Source organism: Equus przewalskii, chromosome 12, assembly GCF_037783145.1.
Source record: "Equus przewalskii isolate Varuska chromosome 12, EquPr2, whole genome shotgun sequence".
NCBI lineage: Eukaryota > Metazoa > Chordata > Mammalia > Perissodactyla > Equidae > Equus > Equus przewalskii.
The window spans coordinates 32,115,805-32,133,147 of NC_091842.1; the positions used below are offsets into that span (position 1 = coordinate 32,115,805).

At 46.1% G+C, this 17,343-nt stretch overlaps 1 protein-coding gene across 6 annotated transcripts in view; it reads left to right on the forward strand.

Moving 5' to 3' along the window:
* CPPED1 (calcineurin like phosphoesterase domain containing 1) overlaps positions 1-17,343 on the forward strand; it is a 103,504-nt gene that overhangs the window by 4,001 nt on the left and 82,160 nt on the right. For all 6 annotated transcript variants that reach the window (XR_011524903.1, XM_008518027.2, XM_070568529.1 and 3 more), the window contains exon 2: positions 16,831-17,049. Coding sequence is in view for 5 of the 6 variants with exons in the window: in XM_008518027.2 (XP_008516249.2) it covers positions 16,831-17,049 (219 nt within the window). In the remaining variant the exon portion in view is untranslated. The remainder of the gene's footprint in view (positions 1-16,830; positions 17,050-17,343) is intronic.

The following is a 17,343-nucleotide window of genomic DNA, read 5'->3' on the forward strand; positions in this document are numbered from 1 at the left end:
CGTGAGAGCCTCTCTTTGGAGCATTTGACCTGATAAGAATTGAGGAGGGCTTCCCTGAGGGAGAGGTGTGTTGTCTGATTGTTGAAGGATGGGCTACAAAGGGAGGGAAGACCAGTGTGGACTGTGGGCAGAGCAAGTATGAAAATCTGTGGTGGGGGGGTTGGGAAAGGTAAGGATGGGGGATGTGGTGTGGGATGAGGCTAGAGAGTGGGAGCCGGGTAATTGAGGAGTTTTGTCTTTCCCTGATAGCATCCAAGGGTTGTAAGTTGCATATGTGAGAAAACAAGACGCATGATCAGATTTCCTTTTGGAAAAGAGTGGTCTGGCTGCAGCAGTGACAACAAAAGAATTTTTACTTAGGAGGAACGTGGGGTACAATCGGATTGGAAGCTGGAGCTCCAGAACTTGTCTTGAAGCAACATTTCCACTACACCATGTTGTTTACTTTGAATTTGTTTATTTGTAGCAGCTGGAGGTATATGTCGTGGTGGGGGGGGCTTCAGTGGGGATTATGGGGGTGCTGAGGTGTCAAAGCTTCCCAGCCCATTAGAACTGCCACAGGGCTGCCAGGGGGACCAGAGAAAAAGAGAGTGATTCCGCTGGACGAGAATGGGCGGGATGGGGAGAGACTTAGAAGATAAAACAGTAGGTTTTAACTGGGCTGAGACAGGAAGAGGGACGTTGACCCTGGACTTCTAGCTCCAACCAGATGTGGAAGTCGGCCCGTGATTGGCATCCTCTGTGGGCGAGCGGCCAGCGGGCCATGCTCCGTGTGGGTCATTAGTGCAGGGCTTTTAGAGGCCCAGCCTTGGAGGGTTGAGCAAAGAACCCATAGTATTGTGGGGTCACTTCTTTAGGTGCTGGACCCCTAGTCTACCCTCAGGCTGCCTCTGTCTCTGTCACTGACTTTACACTGGGTCCTAGTTCCCTCTTAGCGTTGCAGCCGACTTTCAGACATACTCCTGGAGGATCCAGTGCCAGTCCAGGGAAGGAACTGGCTTTTCCCCTTCTCTTGCCAAAATACACACCGCCTGTCAAAGAGGTTCGGTTAACTCAAGCGATCGAGCCTACAACCACAACCTGCTGACCAGCACACTCGCTACTAGAAGGCCCCCCAGCTGGTTGAAGTTTGTTTCTCAAGTGAAGGTGGCAAGAGAAGGAAAGAGGCCTCTCTTAGTCCATTCGGGCTGCTGTAACAAAGCATCACCACCCGGTGGCTTATGGACCACAGGAGTTTGTGTCTCACAGCCCTGGAGGCTGGAGGTCCGTGATCCAGGCACCGGCAGATGTGGTGTCTGGGAGGACCCCTTCCTGGGTCATAGACGGCCGTCTTCTTGCCGTGTCTTCACATGGCGGCAGAGGGAGTTGGCTCTCTGGAATCTGTTTTATAAGGGCACTAAGCCCTCGTAACGTCATCACCCCTCAAAGGCCTCGCCTCCGAATACCGTCACATGAGGAGTTGGGTTTCAACATAGGAATTTTGGGGAGACACAAACATTCAGTTGATGGCAAGAGCTTTAAGACTGTTCCCCGCCCCACCCCCCATGCCCCCGTGATTATATGAGTAACAGTGTTCTCATCCCCTTCTTCCACTGTTGTATGTGAAGCTTGGCTTCAGTCGGCCATTCCCTGTTAACGTAATCTGCCAGGCTCTGTTGACGGATGTTTATAAAGTAAATTGTCCGTGTCTCACTTGAGAAGACTTACATTCCTCAAGCATGTTCAAATATTCATTGTGATTAGGCAAATTGATAATTATATTTCCTTGACACATATCCTAATTAAGATTGCTTTCTCCTAAGAAATAATTGTCTTTCTGAAAAGTTTGCGACATCCATTTTGAAGAATTTCTCCAAGGGAGAAATATCAAGATAAAACATGTTTAAAAAATTTCCTATATTTAATTGTTTTCAGGTCCTAATCTATGTTTCCAGTTCATTTTACCAGTGGAAATTTTTCCCCCTTGGAGAACAGGGCTCTTCAATGGTTTTCTTAAAAAGATTGTTTCCCTAGACATTTTAAACCTCTGCAGCTGTTTCAGAGCAGCTGTCTGTACTTGCCGATGATGGCTATTTCTTGGTCCCTTCTGGAAACCCTCCCACGTGGCAGAGAATGAATGGCGTCTTCATAAAAAATAACTCACTATATCTCTTCCAGCTCTCACCTAAGAACTTTTCTGGAAATAGTAATGTTTATCCAAGTCTGAATGGGGTTGAAAATATTGTGGTTTAGAAAATTCTAACAGGTCAATGAAGAAAATGAAATGAATGCTTTTAATTGTGCCTACCTTTTTGTCCAAACCAGTTCTCTCTTAATTGAGAAGGCCTCCTATGGCTAAAAGAGGAATTTTGATGATTTCTCCCTTCCTCATTATTTATCATCAGTCAAAATTAGGGTGTAAAAAGTTCCCATTATAGCATTTCCGAGACAAATGAAATTTTACTTCGAATGCCTTTATATGTTTGCTTTTCTGTTTTTTAATAACTTCATTGAGATACCATAACATTCACTCATTGTAAGTTTACAATTCAATGGTTTTTAATAAATTTACAGAGTGCTGCAGCATCACAATTTTAGAACATCTCAGTCTCCCAAAAAAAGAAACTTTGTGTCCATTTGCAGTCTCTTCCTGTTTTCCACTCTCAGCACAGGCAACTACTAATTTACCTCCATAGCTTTGCCTTTTCTGGACGTTTTGTATAAATGGAATCATGTAATCTGTGTCTTTTTGTGACTAGCTTCTTTCTCTTAGCATAGTCTTTTCAAGAGTCACCCATGTTGTAGCGTGTATTGGCACTTGGTTGGGTTTTACTGAACAGTATTTACCCCATCGTGTGGATAACCACATTTGTTTACCCATTCATCCATTGATGAATATTTGGACAGTTTTTGGACATTGGTAGACATTCCCTCTTTGGTCACTGTCTATTACGAACCCAGCTGCTATGAACTTGCACGTACAGGTCCTTGTATGGACATAGGTCTTGTTTCTCTTAGGTAGATACGTAGGGGTGGAATTGCTGGGTCACAGAAGGAACTATGTTTAACATTTTAAGAAACCGCCAAACTGTTTTCCACAGCAGCCGCACCATTTTACAGCCCCAGCAGCAATGTATATGGGTTCAAATTTCCCCACATCCTGGACAACACTTGTTATTGTCTGTCTTTTTGATTGTAACCAACCAAATGGGTGTGAATTGGTATCTCATGTGGTTTAGATTTGCATGTCCCTAATGGCTGACGATGTTGAACATCTTTTCATGTGCTTATTAGCTATGTGTATGTCTTTGAAGAATATCTTTTCAGGTCCTTGGCTCTGTTTTTAATTGGATTATTTGTGTTTTTATTATTGAGTTGTAGGAATTCTTTATATATTCTGGGTATAAGTCCCTTGTCAAATATATGATTTGCAAATATTTTCTCTCATTCTGAGGATTGTCCTTTCCCTTCCTTGATGATATCATTTGCAGAACCAGAGTTTTTAGTTCTGAAATCCAAATTATCAAGTGTTTCTTTTATCGTTTGTACTTTTGATGTCATATCTAAAAAGTCTTTGCCTAACCCCAAATCACGAAGATTTACTCTTGTGTTTCCTTCTAAGAGTTTAAGTTTACTTAGTTTAAGCTCTTTCATTTAGGTCTAGGTCCAAATTCAGTTAATTTTTATGAATGATGTTGGGTAAGGGTCTAATTATTAGAAAATTTCCGTTGTCTTTTTTTCTTGTAGTAAAAGCCTGGTAGTTGGTCAGTGAATAGAAAAAAAGAGGAGAATCATAAAAAAAATTGTACATTCTTACTTTTAACATTTCTTTTTAATGCAAACTTAAATGTACATTTCACTTACCAGCCTTTGAGGTCAGGCCAAGGACGTGTCTTGCAGTATGGGTTTACAGATGGGCCTGCCGTGGGCCCTTTCTTGCATAAACAACATCCGTAATGAATCTTTTCCAGTTTGGGGTTTTTCCAGCGGAGTAGTCAGTTAAAAAATCACTTGGAAGGCACTCTGAAGAATTCTTCTAGGTTGATACTTTCCTTTTCTTCGGTTCTTTTGTACTTGTTTCCCCAACACCTAATTCAATAGTATTCGATTTTTACCGGCTTGCCTTTATTGTCTTCCCAAGGCATCCATCTGAGTTTTACTAGAAATGCCCCTTTTTACATTTATCCTTCTCTGGCTTACACATTTCACTAAATTAATGATTTAAAAGTAAGTGCTAGCATAAACAGATTTGGGGACAACTCCCGATGGACACACGGTGAGCAGGCTCCTGGAGAGGCAGGGGCTGAGGTGCACAGAGCATGGGGGCCATCAGCTTGCAGTAGTCGGCGCCTTTGTGGAGGGTGTGGTAAACCCTTCATGTCCATCTAGTGGAGGTCTGATGAGAGAGTGTCGTCTTCACGGAGCCGACTGACTGACAGCTTTGATATTTGTGCAGCATGCGATTTTTAACTTTGCCAAACCCTCCAACAAGGAAGGGGCAGTAACATGGGGCGGGGAACTGGAGAGTCCAGGAGGCCCAGGACTGCGCCAGCCGCTCTTAGAACCAAGTCAGATGTGTAGTCAGACACTCAGGAAATATTTGTTGAGTGAAAGAATGTCCAAACTCCCCATGTACTTTCGTTTAAAAGAAAAAGGGAAAAACCCCTAAGTCGTGCTGATGTCGCAGGCCCTCATTTATAGATGAAGGCAGGGTGTTGGCTAGATCTGTCTTGAGGTGCAGCTGCAATGACGTGTGTGCTTTGACTTCATCTACATGGGGGCACTGTGGCACTTTGGTGATTTCAGGTCCTAGACCAGTAAGTGGAAGGGCCAAGAAGAGAAGACGGCTCCTGGTTCCCGGCCCTTTGGCCTCGCCACCGTGAAGGCACTGGAATAGGGCAGAGCTCTTCATCTTTCCCCCAGTCTGCCCCCACTCGCCTGTTCAACCAGAAGCCTAGGAGTCGTTCCTGACCTCTGCTTCTCCCTCGGCTCTGCGTCCAGGCTGTCCACAGTCCTGTCCATTCAACCCCAGAGCGCACCTTGGTTTTGTCCACCTCTCTCCTTCCCGATTCCTGCCACTGTGACCCCAGCCACTCCATCTCCACCTGGACAGTTCCAGCAGCCTTCTGCATCCACTCTTGCCCCTCCGGTTCACTCCCTGTACAGCATTCAGAGTCACCTTTGAAACAAACATCGAGGCCAGCACCCCTTGACATAGCTTTTCTCTCCCCTCTCTTTTTCTCTCTGTGCTTGCTCATTCTTCGGGTCACAGTTCAAGGAAGCCCATGCTGATTCTCCCACTGTAATTAGGTCCCCTGTCATTCCCCTTCACCCATTCTTCTCCTTTTTGACACTTATTACAGCTTATAGGTGTGTATTTCTTCCAGTGGCTTTGATCTGTCTTCCTGCCTCTAGACAGTAAGTTCCTGGAGGGCAGGAAGCCTGAATCTAGGATGGTCTCTGGCAGTAGAGGACATTCAGTGGCCATTTGTTACGTGAATAAATGAATGAATACACTACCCCTGGATCACATGTGTATATCCACCGAACCCATTGCTTAACACACACTCTGTATTCTCTAGACAAAACAGAACAGAAAGCAAGCTATCGACCTCATCAGGAGGATCCCTTGCAAACCAGGCCGGGTGGCTCTGCAGTTTGCGCATCACTCACAGGCTCCACTGGAGGGATCCTTGTTACCAGGTGGGAGCCCCTCAGGGAGCTGCCTCTGCCCCCTCAAGGGTTGCCTTCTCCCCGCATGCAGGGCCTCTGTTCGCCCAGCCCTGGGCCTGCAGGGCTGCCTGTGCCCAGAGAGGGCGCCGCCTTCCGGTCCTCCCCGATGTGCTGCTTGGGCCAGCAGCCGCCCGCTCTCTGGGCGGGGGAACATGGGGGAAAACGTTGGAGCAAGCCTCCACCCCAAACAGGCAAGCCTCAAAGGGAGGCCTGCTTCTGAAAAGCGAGAGAGCTTCAGGAAATGTGCTTTTCGCCCTTTAGCTCCGGCCAAAGCCAGTGATGCTGAGAGCTGCCTGGCCGAGTTGCCCTGGCCCGTCCGCCTTCTTGCTTCTCTGAAGGGTTCAGATAAAGACTTTGGCAGGCCCTTCACCCCCGAGTGGCGAGTGTGGCAGCCAAACCCTAGCTCAGAAGCTTTGTGTTTCTCTGAAATGCCTTCTGGATGCGTCTAGGCCTAGAAAGGAGAGGATGGGTAAATTCACCTTGGTATTTAGGAAACGCAGTTTGGAGAGACTGAGGATATTGCTGTCACGGTTACTTCTTTTGGGGGAGGAAGGGGTCCTGAAGGACACTGTTTTTTTAACAGCTTCCCATTCCGTTCAATTCACCCTTTTAAAGTGTACAGTCCAGTGGCTTTTAGTCTGTTCCCAGAGTTGTGCAACCTTCACCACAGTTGATTTTAGAACATTTTAACCACCCCAGAAAGAAACCCCGCCCCGCTCAGCTGTCGCCGCCCCCCCCCCCGCCCCCACCCCTCGGCAGCCTCTGGTGAAGGACGCCGTTGACTGCTGTGTTGAGTTCTGGCAGTTTGACAGTTGGGACATTTGGGTTGTTAAACCAGAAAGAGTCCCAAAGTGGTGAAGATTGTTTTGCTACTGGTTTTTTTTAACCACTAAAATAAGCCTAGTCCCCAGAGATGGGGGTATTGCTGCAGACGTTTAGGCTGTGATTCTGTGCAGATTGCCACAGTGAGAAACTGCCAAAATTGCATTTCACTGGCATTTGCTCTTTAGCCAGAAGCCTCCAGGCAGCTGTAACGCTGCCCATCTTTGCCATCTTATAACCAAAGCAGGATCCACAGTAAGTGAAGGAAAAGATGTTCAGACCAAAGCAGGAAGATATATACATATGTGTGTGTGACCAAATATTTTCTGAGCCCCACTTTGTGCTGTGGGGAACCAAGAAATGAGTGAGATTTCGATTGCTCTGCCTCTGCTAAGACAAGGTAGGAGTTACCGTGAGTAACAGTCGTGGGAAGCGAAGCTCACACTTGAACGCTTACTGTGTACCATGTCCAAATGCCTTACGTGTATTAACTCAGTAATTTGTCACAACCACCCTTTTGAGATAGTGCATTATTCTTTTTTGGGCAGGAAGATTGGCCCTGAGCTAAGATCTGCTGCCAATCTTTCTCTTTTTTTCCTCTTCAAACCCCCAGTACATGGTTGTATATCCTAGTTGTCATCCTTCTAGTTTCTCTTTGTGAGCCGCTGCCAAGCATGGCTTGACGAGTGGTGGTAGGTCCGTGCCCAGGATCTAAACCAGTGAACGCCGGGCCACTGAAGTGGAGGATGTGAACCTAACCATTATGCCACTGGGCTGGGCCCAGGTGTGTTATTCTTAACAGATAAAGAAACTGAGGCCAGAGAAGTTAAGGAGCACACATCATGTCACATGTTTGATAAACTGTGGAATTTGAAGCTGGGCACTCAAGCCTTGGAGTCTGGGCTACGCTGGGACCAGGTTAGGGCTTCAGGAGATGGAGGCCCAAAGTGGTACAGGGGCTTCAAGCCCCTCCCCAAGCCCACCTGTCCCAGGATGATGCCTCGCTGCCTTGTATTCACATTTGTCCCTGGTCTCAGGGTGTGATACTTGCCGTGCCCTCTGCCTGGGTGTGTCCCCACAGCTCTCCCCATCCTTGGCTCTCATCCTTCAGATCTCAGCTCCCGTGTTGCCTCCCTGCTCCGTCCACCCAGAGCTCTTCCACGCACCAGCCACCCTGTCTGTGCTCACCCTGATTACTTCTATGATAGTAAGGAATACATTCTGTAATTGACTTAGCGTTGACCTGTCCATTGTCCATCTCCCCACTGTTCTGTAAGGTCTTAAGGAATGGGACCTGTGGCCTTGCTCACAGTTGAATGACCAGAGACCAGCCTGGCACCTGTCATGTAGTGGGTGCTCAGAACAAACATGCCAAATGAGGGATGGAGGCAGAGCCGCTTCTGCTTGCAGGGGAGGGAGGCAGTCTTTGTGGTGGACGTAGCGTTTGAGATGGGCTGGGAAGGATAGAAGGAATCTCAGCAGGAAGAGGTGGTAGAATGAAGAGCATCCCCTGGAGGAAGGGGTGGGAAAGCTTGGGGTGTGTTTGAGAAGCAGATAAGGGTCCATTGGAGGGATCCTGCGGTATTCTTTGTACAGGGTTTCCCAACTTCGGCATTGATATAATGGGCTGGATCATGCTTTGTTGCAGGGCTGCCCTGCATAATGTGGGATGTTTAGCACCATCTCTGACCTCTATCCATTGGATGCCAGAAGTACCCTCCCCCTCCCAGTGTGACATGCAAAAGTATCTCCAGACATTTTCCAAATGTCCCCTGCGGATCAAAATCGCCCCTGGTTTGGAGCCACTGGTCTAGAGGGAACAGTAATCAATATACCTGGAAAAGTTCTGGGCTACATTTTAGCCCCAAGTGCCAGAATGAGCAAGGATCCATTGACATCTTCATTTGTCCCTTCACCAAGTGTTTACTAAATGCCAGGGACCAAATGATACATGCTGACAATGTACTGGGCAAAGAAAGGAAACGTGGGCTCTTCCTCATGGAGATTAGAAGGTAGTGGCCCTTTAGCAAGGGGGTTTGATGATCAGGGTAAGGGTTGTAGGAAGAGTCACAGTGGCGGTGACAGCCTGAGGTGGATCAGAGCAGGGAGCACTGCGTGGTGCTGCCCTGGTGGGCCCGGGTGGCAATGGCGAACGCCTGACCCGACGTGGTGGCCCTGCGAAAGGGAAGGAGGGACTACTGCAGGAGGTGCTGCACACCTGGAAGCCACTCTCCCTGGGACCGAGGTGGCAAAATCAGGGCCATCAGGAGAAGGAGCCAGTCTTGAAGGAAAGACGGTGAATTTGTTTGTGGGAGTGTTGTAAGGTGCTAACAAGACCAGCTGGGAGCTTGGACGTATCCAGAAAAAAAAACATACTGTTTTCTACTCGCTTTTTAGTTGATTCTATGGCTTTCTAGTCAAATGGAGAAATGTGGCCCATGTAGTCCCAACTCGTGTTATTTTGAGTCAAATAAGTTAACAGGGGCCAAAACATTGAACTCTTAAATATCCTCACAGTGCGGTGATGTGGTGGTGTAGTGATGGGAGCCTCGTTAGTCAGACTGCTTAACCAGTATCTTACTGTTTTAACTCTCCTCCGAAAGGCAAAGTAGATTTAGAAAGTGAGACTTTGCTTTATAAGCATTAAATTAAGAAAGCTATCATTGTATTCCACCTTCACTCATTCTAGGTTGCCTTTGAAGTAGCAGGTTTAGCACGTCATGACAGCACAAATTATTACAGTATTAGGCATTAATTAGTGACAGGACTGACTCCCATAGGCCTTTTCCTAGTTGGGTGATGAAAATGATGGTTCGTCTGCTTTTGGGGGTGCATTAGTCGTTGATTAACTGGTCATAGCGAAAGGATCAATGAAATTTCTAATTCTTGTTATATATTAAAAAGTCAGCTTTCATTAACAATTGACAGGTATGCCCAAGAGGTGTAATAAAGATGAGTGAGAGGGAATATATCAGCGGAGACAAATCCGAGAAAACATTTAGTTTGTGATATTGAAAGTGCAAACTGTGAGAGCAGTTGCAGTTTGACATCTGTCTTTCGGGCAGGATATTGGCACGTAAACAGTCTCGTAGGAAGGATTAACGGTAAGGCATTGTGTGGATTTTTACAGGTTTTTAAGATTCTTTTGTGTATACTGTTGCTTTGCACCCAATAATGCTTAAAGAAGATTCACAGGTCTTTCCTGTAATACATGCAAAATCCTGTCTTTTTATCCCTCAATTTTGAAAGATGCTTTCTTTGATAATCTCCATTAGTTAGCTAAAATTTGGAGGTGGCCAGATCTTGTTACTGTCTACACGAGTGAATCAGATTTCTTTCTAGGACCAATATTTCCTGTACCAAAGAGTTTTAAATTAATTTAAAAACTTGATTTAGGCTGTGGTAATAAGTTATGGTAACTCATTGTGGTAACTCAGAGCTTGTTTTCTCTGGCTTGTCATCTGGACGGACTTTGGCACTCCTAGCTGGATAGGTCTTCCCAGTGATCGCACCTGTGTGATCACCTGCCTTGAAATCGGGATGCTGGGCATAATGGGCCTCGTTCTGCCCCTCACCCTTTGTTAGATCTCGATCAAGTTATTGACGATTGACCTTGCCGCGTGTCTCCTTCTGCACCTCTGAGCAAAGTGGGAGAGTTATCATAGATAAGGACTTGTCATCGCAGATGGCTACAGGGGCCAGGTGGTGAGTGGGGCCAGGTGTGGATAGTAGTAAATTGGAGAGCACACACCACTGTAGAGGGGCAGCCACTACTGAGCCCCAGCCAGTCATTGGCGCACTCCGTTTGGGCCTGGTGTGGCCGATTTTCCAAGAGCATCTAGAAATCCAGGTATATATGTGAAACTCATGAATTAAAAATGTTGGCAACAAATTCAAAATTTTATAAACACTGTGTGGGCCAAACAGAACGCAGCTGCTAGCCAGACCGCATCCAGAGACCTCAAGTTTGTAATCTCTGGAGAAGGTCACCAGTTAGCCTCCCACAGATGTTGGATGTTCTGGGACCCAGCCTGTACCGTTGGCAGGGGCTGTGAGCGCTCGGCCTTGCCAGCATTGTCTTTCTGTACGGTCTTCTTGTTTACCAAGATATTCCATTCAAAGGAGACTTTTTGGAGACAAAAACGTCTTTATGGAGGTGGACAACTTGTGGACAGCCCAGGGCACATTCCATCTGGGCTGCGGCTCTCTCCTCCCCAGGCCGGCCTGGCAGCACTGAGATTCCAAACAGTAGAAGCTGCTGCTCCTTCACTGTGTGACCTTGAACTTGAGCTGTGACTAAGGTCCCTAGCCAGGCCTCAGTATTCCCCCGTGGTTAAATGAAAGGGCTGGTTAAAGTAACTCTGAGCATCCCTCCAGCCCTGACCATTTCCACTTCTTCAGTGGGAAAAGGTGGGCTTCTTTAGATCAACTCTTGGCCTCTGTAGGATGGGCTGCAGTAAATGGGCTCTCTCAGCCTGGTATAGGAGGGTCAGATGTAACCTCTGGTTAACTGAGATTAGTGAGGCTAGCCCTGTTTAATGTTATCATCTGGCAGACAGACTTGCAGATGGGCGCGATGATCCTGGCCTCCTGCAATTCCTGGCCTGCCTGATCCCCTGCTCTTGAGTGTGGGCTGGCCTAGCGATTTGATTGTCATGAATAGACCACAGCAAAGAGATGGAATGTCACTGCCATCATTATGTTACATAAGTAACTTCTGTTTGTTAGCTGCCCCTCTGTCTTGCTGGCTCTGATGGAGCAAGTTTCCATGCTGTGAGCTGCCATGTTGGAGAGGCCTGCATGGCAAAGAAATGAGGGTGGCCTCTGGTCCACAGCCGGGAAGGAGCTGGTACCCCCAGTCCCACAGCCCCCAAGGAATCTTGTCAACAGTGCTGTAAGTGAGCTTGGAAGCAGTTCCTGCCCATTGTGAGTCTTCAGATGAGACCCCGGTCTTGGCTGACACTTTGCAGCTTATGAGAGACCCTGAGCAGAGGACCCGGCTGAGCTGTGCCCAGATCCCTTGACCTACAAAAACTGTGAGATAATTGTGGATTGTTTTGGGCCACTACATTTGTGGTAATTTGTTACATAGCAATAGGTAGCTAATACACCATGTCTCTGAATTTGTTAAAAACATGAACATTGAAAAATTCATTTCATGGTGGACATTCTTATTCATAGCCGATTTAGGTGTTTTAGTTAAATGTATGCTTTACGATGTGTTAACACTAAGTGCGCTTTAGGCATCATGCCGAGGTTTATGTCAAATGTTTAAAAGATTAAAGTCTTGTTTTGGTACCATCTGGATCAGAAATGAGATCTTAATTTAATCAATTCACCTTATTCTTTAATTCATTCATTCTACACGTGCTTAATTTATCTCAATTTGACCTTTGTCTTATCAGAGTTACCAATTAGAATCCCTAACTGCATTCTTTCATCCATTTTGGAAGAAAAATAACAGACCTCTCTGTTGTGTGTTTGAAAGCACACATGCTTGCTAATGGGTGCTTTCCTTGTAAGCTGCAAAGTCAGGTAAAATCTAAAGTGTTAGAACTCACGAATTGGTGATGAATTCCTTCATACCTTGTTCAAGTTCTTACCTTGAATCTTGGAATTGTTACCAAAAACCTTGACTTGGTTTTGAAAGGCAATTTAAAGGGTGATGGTTAGATAGTGGGTAAGATCAGGGACTGTTCAGACTCAAATACTTGAGCTGGACACAGACAGGGACCTAAAAGTGAATAGGAAAATGGGCAAAAAACACCACCTCTAGCGACAACCGCAAATCCTCCAAGACGTTATTTCAATTTAGGGAAAGAAAAGTCATTTTGCATCTGCTTCTTGGCAAACTTGCTTAAGCAGTTCTCTGATCAGTTGCAGGCCAGCCCTTCTTAAATTTGGATTTGCATACAGTTCACCTGAGGCTTCGTTACAATGTAGATTCTGACTCACTGTGTCTGCAGTGGGCTCGAGATTCTGCCTTTCCAGCAAGCTCTCAGGTGACGCTGCTGCTGGTCCTCCGGCCACACCTTGAGGACTGAGGTGTATGCCCAGCCCTGCCCTCTCGCAGCCTGCGTCTTGGCTCCTCTCTCGTCATCCTCGCCTTCTACCTCTCCCTCAGCCTCCGTTTCTAGGCAATTCTGTTCCTCAGTTTGGGTTTATCAGGCATTGACCCTTTAACTAAGCAGTTCTTTGACTGGGAAAATAAAAACAAAACCACTGGATTCTTAAGTGTCCTTTTTAATGCAGATTATGTATCTGGGTGCTTTGGGGATGAGCCTCAGTGTAGCCAAACTGCCAGAACAGTGCTTTCGGGGAGTCTAGAGAGAGAAGCTGGCCCATGCCTGGGGCGCAGACACTTGCTCCACCCTGGAAGGGATGGCGTCATAAGCTTTCCCAGGTCTCGTAGATGTCAGGTAACGAACACCTGTACCCTGTCCTCGGGGTCACTCTGGACTTGGATGAAATAATTTAATGCAAGTATTGTTAGGAAGTCACTTTCCTCCTGTAAAAACCTGCCCTGTTGAGGGATGGGGGACGTATATGTTTACGAAAGATTCCTCTCTCCAGAACCAAGCATTGTAAGCCTCAAATAGCTTTAATTCAGCCTTGATTAAAATTAAGACGAGACCAAAGACCACAAGCTTCTGTAGTGGGAACCTTAAGAGGATCCAGGTGCTTTTGAGAATGCAGAGCCCTGAGTCAACAAATTGCCTTTATTACATAGGTAAAGTAGATTGAATATTGATGTGTGAGCTGTCATTCATTTTAGGTCAAATCTATTTATTTTGTACCTTGTCATTATAAAATGGAGATTCTAAGTTTTTACTAAGTACACGTATAATAATGAAAGATTTATTTTAATACCTCCAAGGACTATTGGCTTTTCAAGACGATGACTATTTGTCATAGGAAACTGTATTTGTTAAATCGTTTGCCGTAGAAAACTGTTTAATAATTCTGTTTGTTGTGGAAGATTGATTTATGCTCTAACCTTGGGGTGACGATCACCTCCCTGATCGGCTTCTGATTAATTTATCCAGTTTAAATGGTTCTGCAAACCGCCTCAGAAACAGGGACGTAGCTACAAGCATTCATCAGGGTAAAAAGGTTATTATTCAGATAAATAAATGATGCTAACAACTTGACAACGCAAATCAGAACCTCAGTTTTTTTCGAGACACCAGCCTTCAGCTCTTGAGGAAATCTTGCTGCCTCCTTCCTGACCCTGATCTTTAGTGCCTGACCCATAAGTGTCTGTTACTGTGGAACAAATTACCCTGAAACTGGGCATCTTGAGACAAGAAGACAACAAGCCTCATCTCACAGCTTCTACCAGGGCTTTGCGTGCAGCGTGGCTGGGACCTTCTGCCGCAGGGTCTCACAGCGTTCAGTCAGGGGTCACCCAGGGCCGTGGGCTCATTTGGAAGCTCAACCAGGAAGGGTCCTCTTCGAGGTCACTCACGAGGTGGCCAGCAGGATTCGGCTCCTTTTGGGTTGTTGCATGGAGGGCCCCGGTTCTCCACAGGCTGTTGCCTCAGTTCCTTGCCACGTTGGCCTCTGCATAGGGCTAGTCACAACACGGCAGCCTTTCTCCTCCAGAGCCAGGGCTCCGAGACAGTGTGAGAGCAAGCAAGATGAAAGTCATGGTCTTTTTCTAGCCTAATCTCTCTCTTTTTTTTTAACCACTTTAGTGAGGTGTGATTGACATGTAAAAATTGTATTTATTTAATGTGTACAACTCATTGAGTTTGGGGATAAGTATATACCTGTGAAACATCACTACCGTCAAGGCCATAAGCATATCCATTGCCCCCCAAAGTTTCTTCCTGCCCCCTTTATTATTATTACTGATGTTGTTATTTTTCATGTGTATGGTAAGAACACTTAACATAAGATCTACCCTCGTAGCAAACTTTAAGCGTATAAAACAGCATTCTAACTATAGGTGTTAGGCTGTATGGTAGATCTCCAGAACTTCTTTATCTTGCATAACTGAAACTTGTACCCTTGACCAGCACCTCCAGCCCCTGGCAGCCACCATTCTACTCTGCTTCTATGAGTTTGGCTATTTTAGATTCCACATATAAGTGACATCATACAATATTTGTCTTTCTGTGACTGGCTTATTCCATTTAGCTTGATGCCCTCCAGGTCCCTCGATATTGTGCCAGTGGTGGGATTTCCTTCTTTTTTAAGGCAGAATAATATTCCACTGCAGGTGTCTACCACATTTTCTACATCCATTCATCCATCCATCGATGGACTTTTAGGTTGTTTCTGTATCTTGGTCCCGCCTCATCTCTGAAGGGACATCCCGTCACTATATTCTGCTTGTTAGAAGTAAGTCAGGAGATCCAGCCCACACTCCAGGGGAGGGGATTGCACAAGAAGGTGAGTATCACGATGCAGGATCTTTGGGGCCTCTTGAACTTTCTCTGCCACACGTAATCCGTTGTGGTGCTGAATGGCTGTTCTTAGCAATGAGATGCACACAGCAGGGTTTCGTGCAGTCCTTGTTGTGATTGAGTTCAGGTTGGTTGTGATGTGACTGAGCGGCTAATGTTCTGAGCTGTCAATCAAGAACGAGTGGATTAACATGCATGTACCGTTTGTTTTATCAAGTATATATAGGTAGTTTGTTTGCATGTGTGTCTTTTTCAATTCTGAAAAAGGAATTAAGAAGGAAGGGAGGCCGACAGCCAGAGGTCCACTCTAAGCTGATAGTCAGCTAGGTGTGGTGGGTGGGAGGGTGGCCATGGAATTGAAGAAGGTTACGACTGGCTCCTTCTGGCCAGTTAGATCTTAGCTTAAATGACGTCATCTCAGAGAGAGTCCCTGTGCGCCCAGTTAAAATCAGCCATTGTTCCAGAACGGGCTCGTGGCCCGTAGCACCCTCTGGCTCTGTTCGCCGCTTATTTCCTTGTTTGCGTCTACCCATGAGAGCTCAGCCCCGGGAGAGCAGGGACCTCACCTGTCTTGGTCCACTCGTGTTGTCAGCAGCTCGCCTGGGCCTGGCAAACAGTGGGCTCTCAGTAAATACCTACCAAATAAACGAATGAACCAAACACGTAGACACAATATGATTCCAAGGAGCTTTTTGGAAATTATAGTATTTTCATGACTTCCAAAGGAAGTGCCACTTATTTAGGTAACATGCAAATGCATTAATTTCTTAAAAAGAGGAAAATAGTCTCAAGATGGTGGGGTAGTTTTGTCCCTGCCACTGATGGCTGGTGGGCCATTAGGTAAGTCATGTCACCTCTCTGGGCCTCAGTTTCCTCAGAGGATACACGTGGGGGCTGTAGATTGGGGGTCTTCAGACTGCTTTGTCCCCAGATCCCGGTTGGGCAGAGTAGGCTCCGTGTTTTCAACATTGATCTGCCACATAAGGTTTTGTTTGAAGAAAGGATTCTGTGACCAAAAAAAAAAAAAGTTTGAAATGCGTGGGACTTCTGTGCCCATGTGGCCATTCCGGCTCTGCAGGAGCAGGCACTGGTTACAGTTCTTTTGGTGATGAGGGTAGAGACCTGTGGTCCCCGAAGCTTCGGGCCCGCAGAACCAACAAAAAGGGCAAGCCTGATAATTTTGGTGCATGCGACCTAGCGCCCTTTCTAAGCACCTGAAGAACCCCGTCTCCGTTCCCCTCTTCCCCCTGCCCCCAGCCTCACACCTCACTTATGCCCACATGGTGCTGCCTTTGAAATGTTAGCATCCATTTTTTTTTTCACATTGACTAACTCGTTTCAAGATTTCATTTTTGGCACTGCTTTTCCCACCAGATAGCCGGAGCTTCCAAGCTCCAAGTTTTATAATTAAAATTCTGTCACATCCCCGAAACAGTGCAAATTGTACCATTAAGCCTGGCATCAAAGATTTGGAAGCATTTCACTTAGTGATTTACATATAATACTTCTGGCAGCTTTCAATTTTGGGTATTTTTAATTCTAATTAAAAAACTATTATTGGCCATTAATATCCTCCATACAGCATGCGGTTGTGCCTGTGCGCTCCATTTAGGCCGTCAGGCTTTTAAACAAACAGCTTGGCTGCGTGGCTGCTGCAGCCCACATGGTTTTTCCTGGCCTTGGGGAATCACCAGGTCCCAGGCATAATTAGTATAAATCAAAATCCTCTAGACTATGACAGGAAAATGGTATGTTTGAACAGCAGCTTATTAAAATGACCTACTTAATTTAAGAAAAATATTGTATCCGCTCGCACGGTAACCTGGATGCTATCCCTGACAGATTTTGTAATATTTCTTTTCTCTCTCTCTTTTTTTTTTAAAAGGGAAAGAAAGGGAGTGGAAAGGCCCGTTCTACTTCATCCAAGGGGCAGACCCCCAGTTTGGACTGATGAAGGCCTGGTCCACTGGGGAGTGTGACAGTGGCGGTGATGAGTGGGGACAGGAGACGCGTCTAACTGAGCAAGCTGTCCGGGCCGTCAACAGGCTGAACCCCAAACCCAAATTCTTTGTTCTGTGTGGGGACCTCGTCCATGCCATGCCAGGTAAGACTTGGGGTATCGCTGTGACCTTTCCTCCTCCACCCAGTCATGACTGCATTTGGGCAGAAAAAAATGATTTCTCTTGAAAGATGTCTTTATTCAGTAACGGCTCATTCCTTCATGACTGTTGCAGTATCATCGAACATCAGAAAATGCACACTCATTTTATATTTAGAATTTGGCGAGATTAATCACAGTAATTAAGCAGAGCTACAGTTCTGATGATCTGAGCTTAGTATGAAAAATGGAACAGATTCCCACGTGTCACCTTTCTTCATTTCCAGGGACAAACTTGAA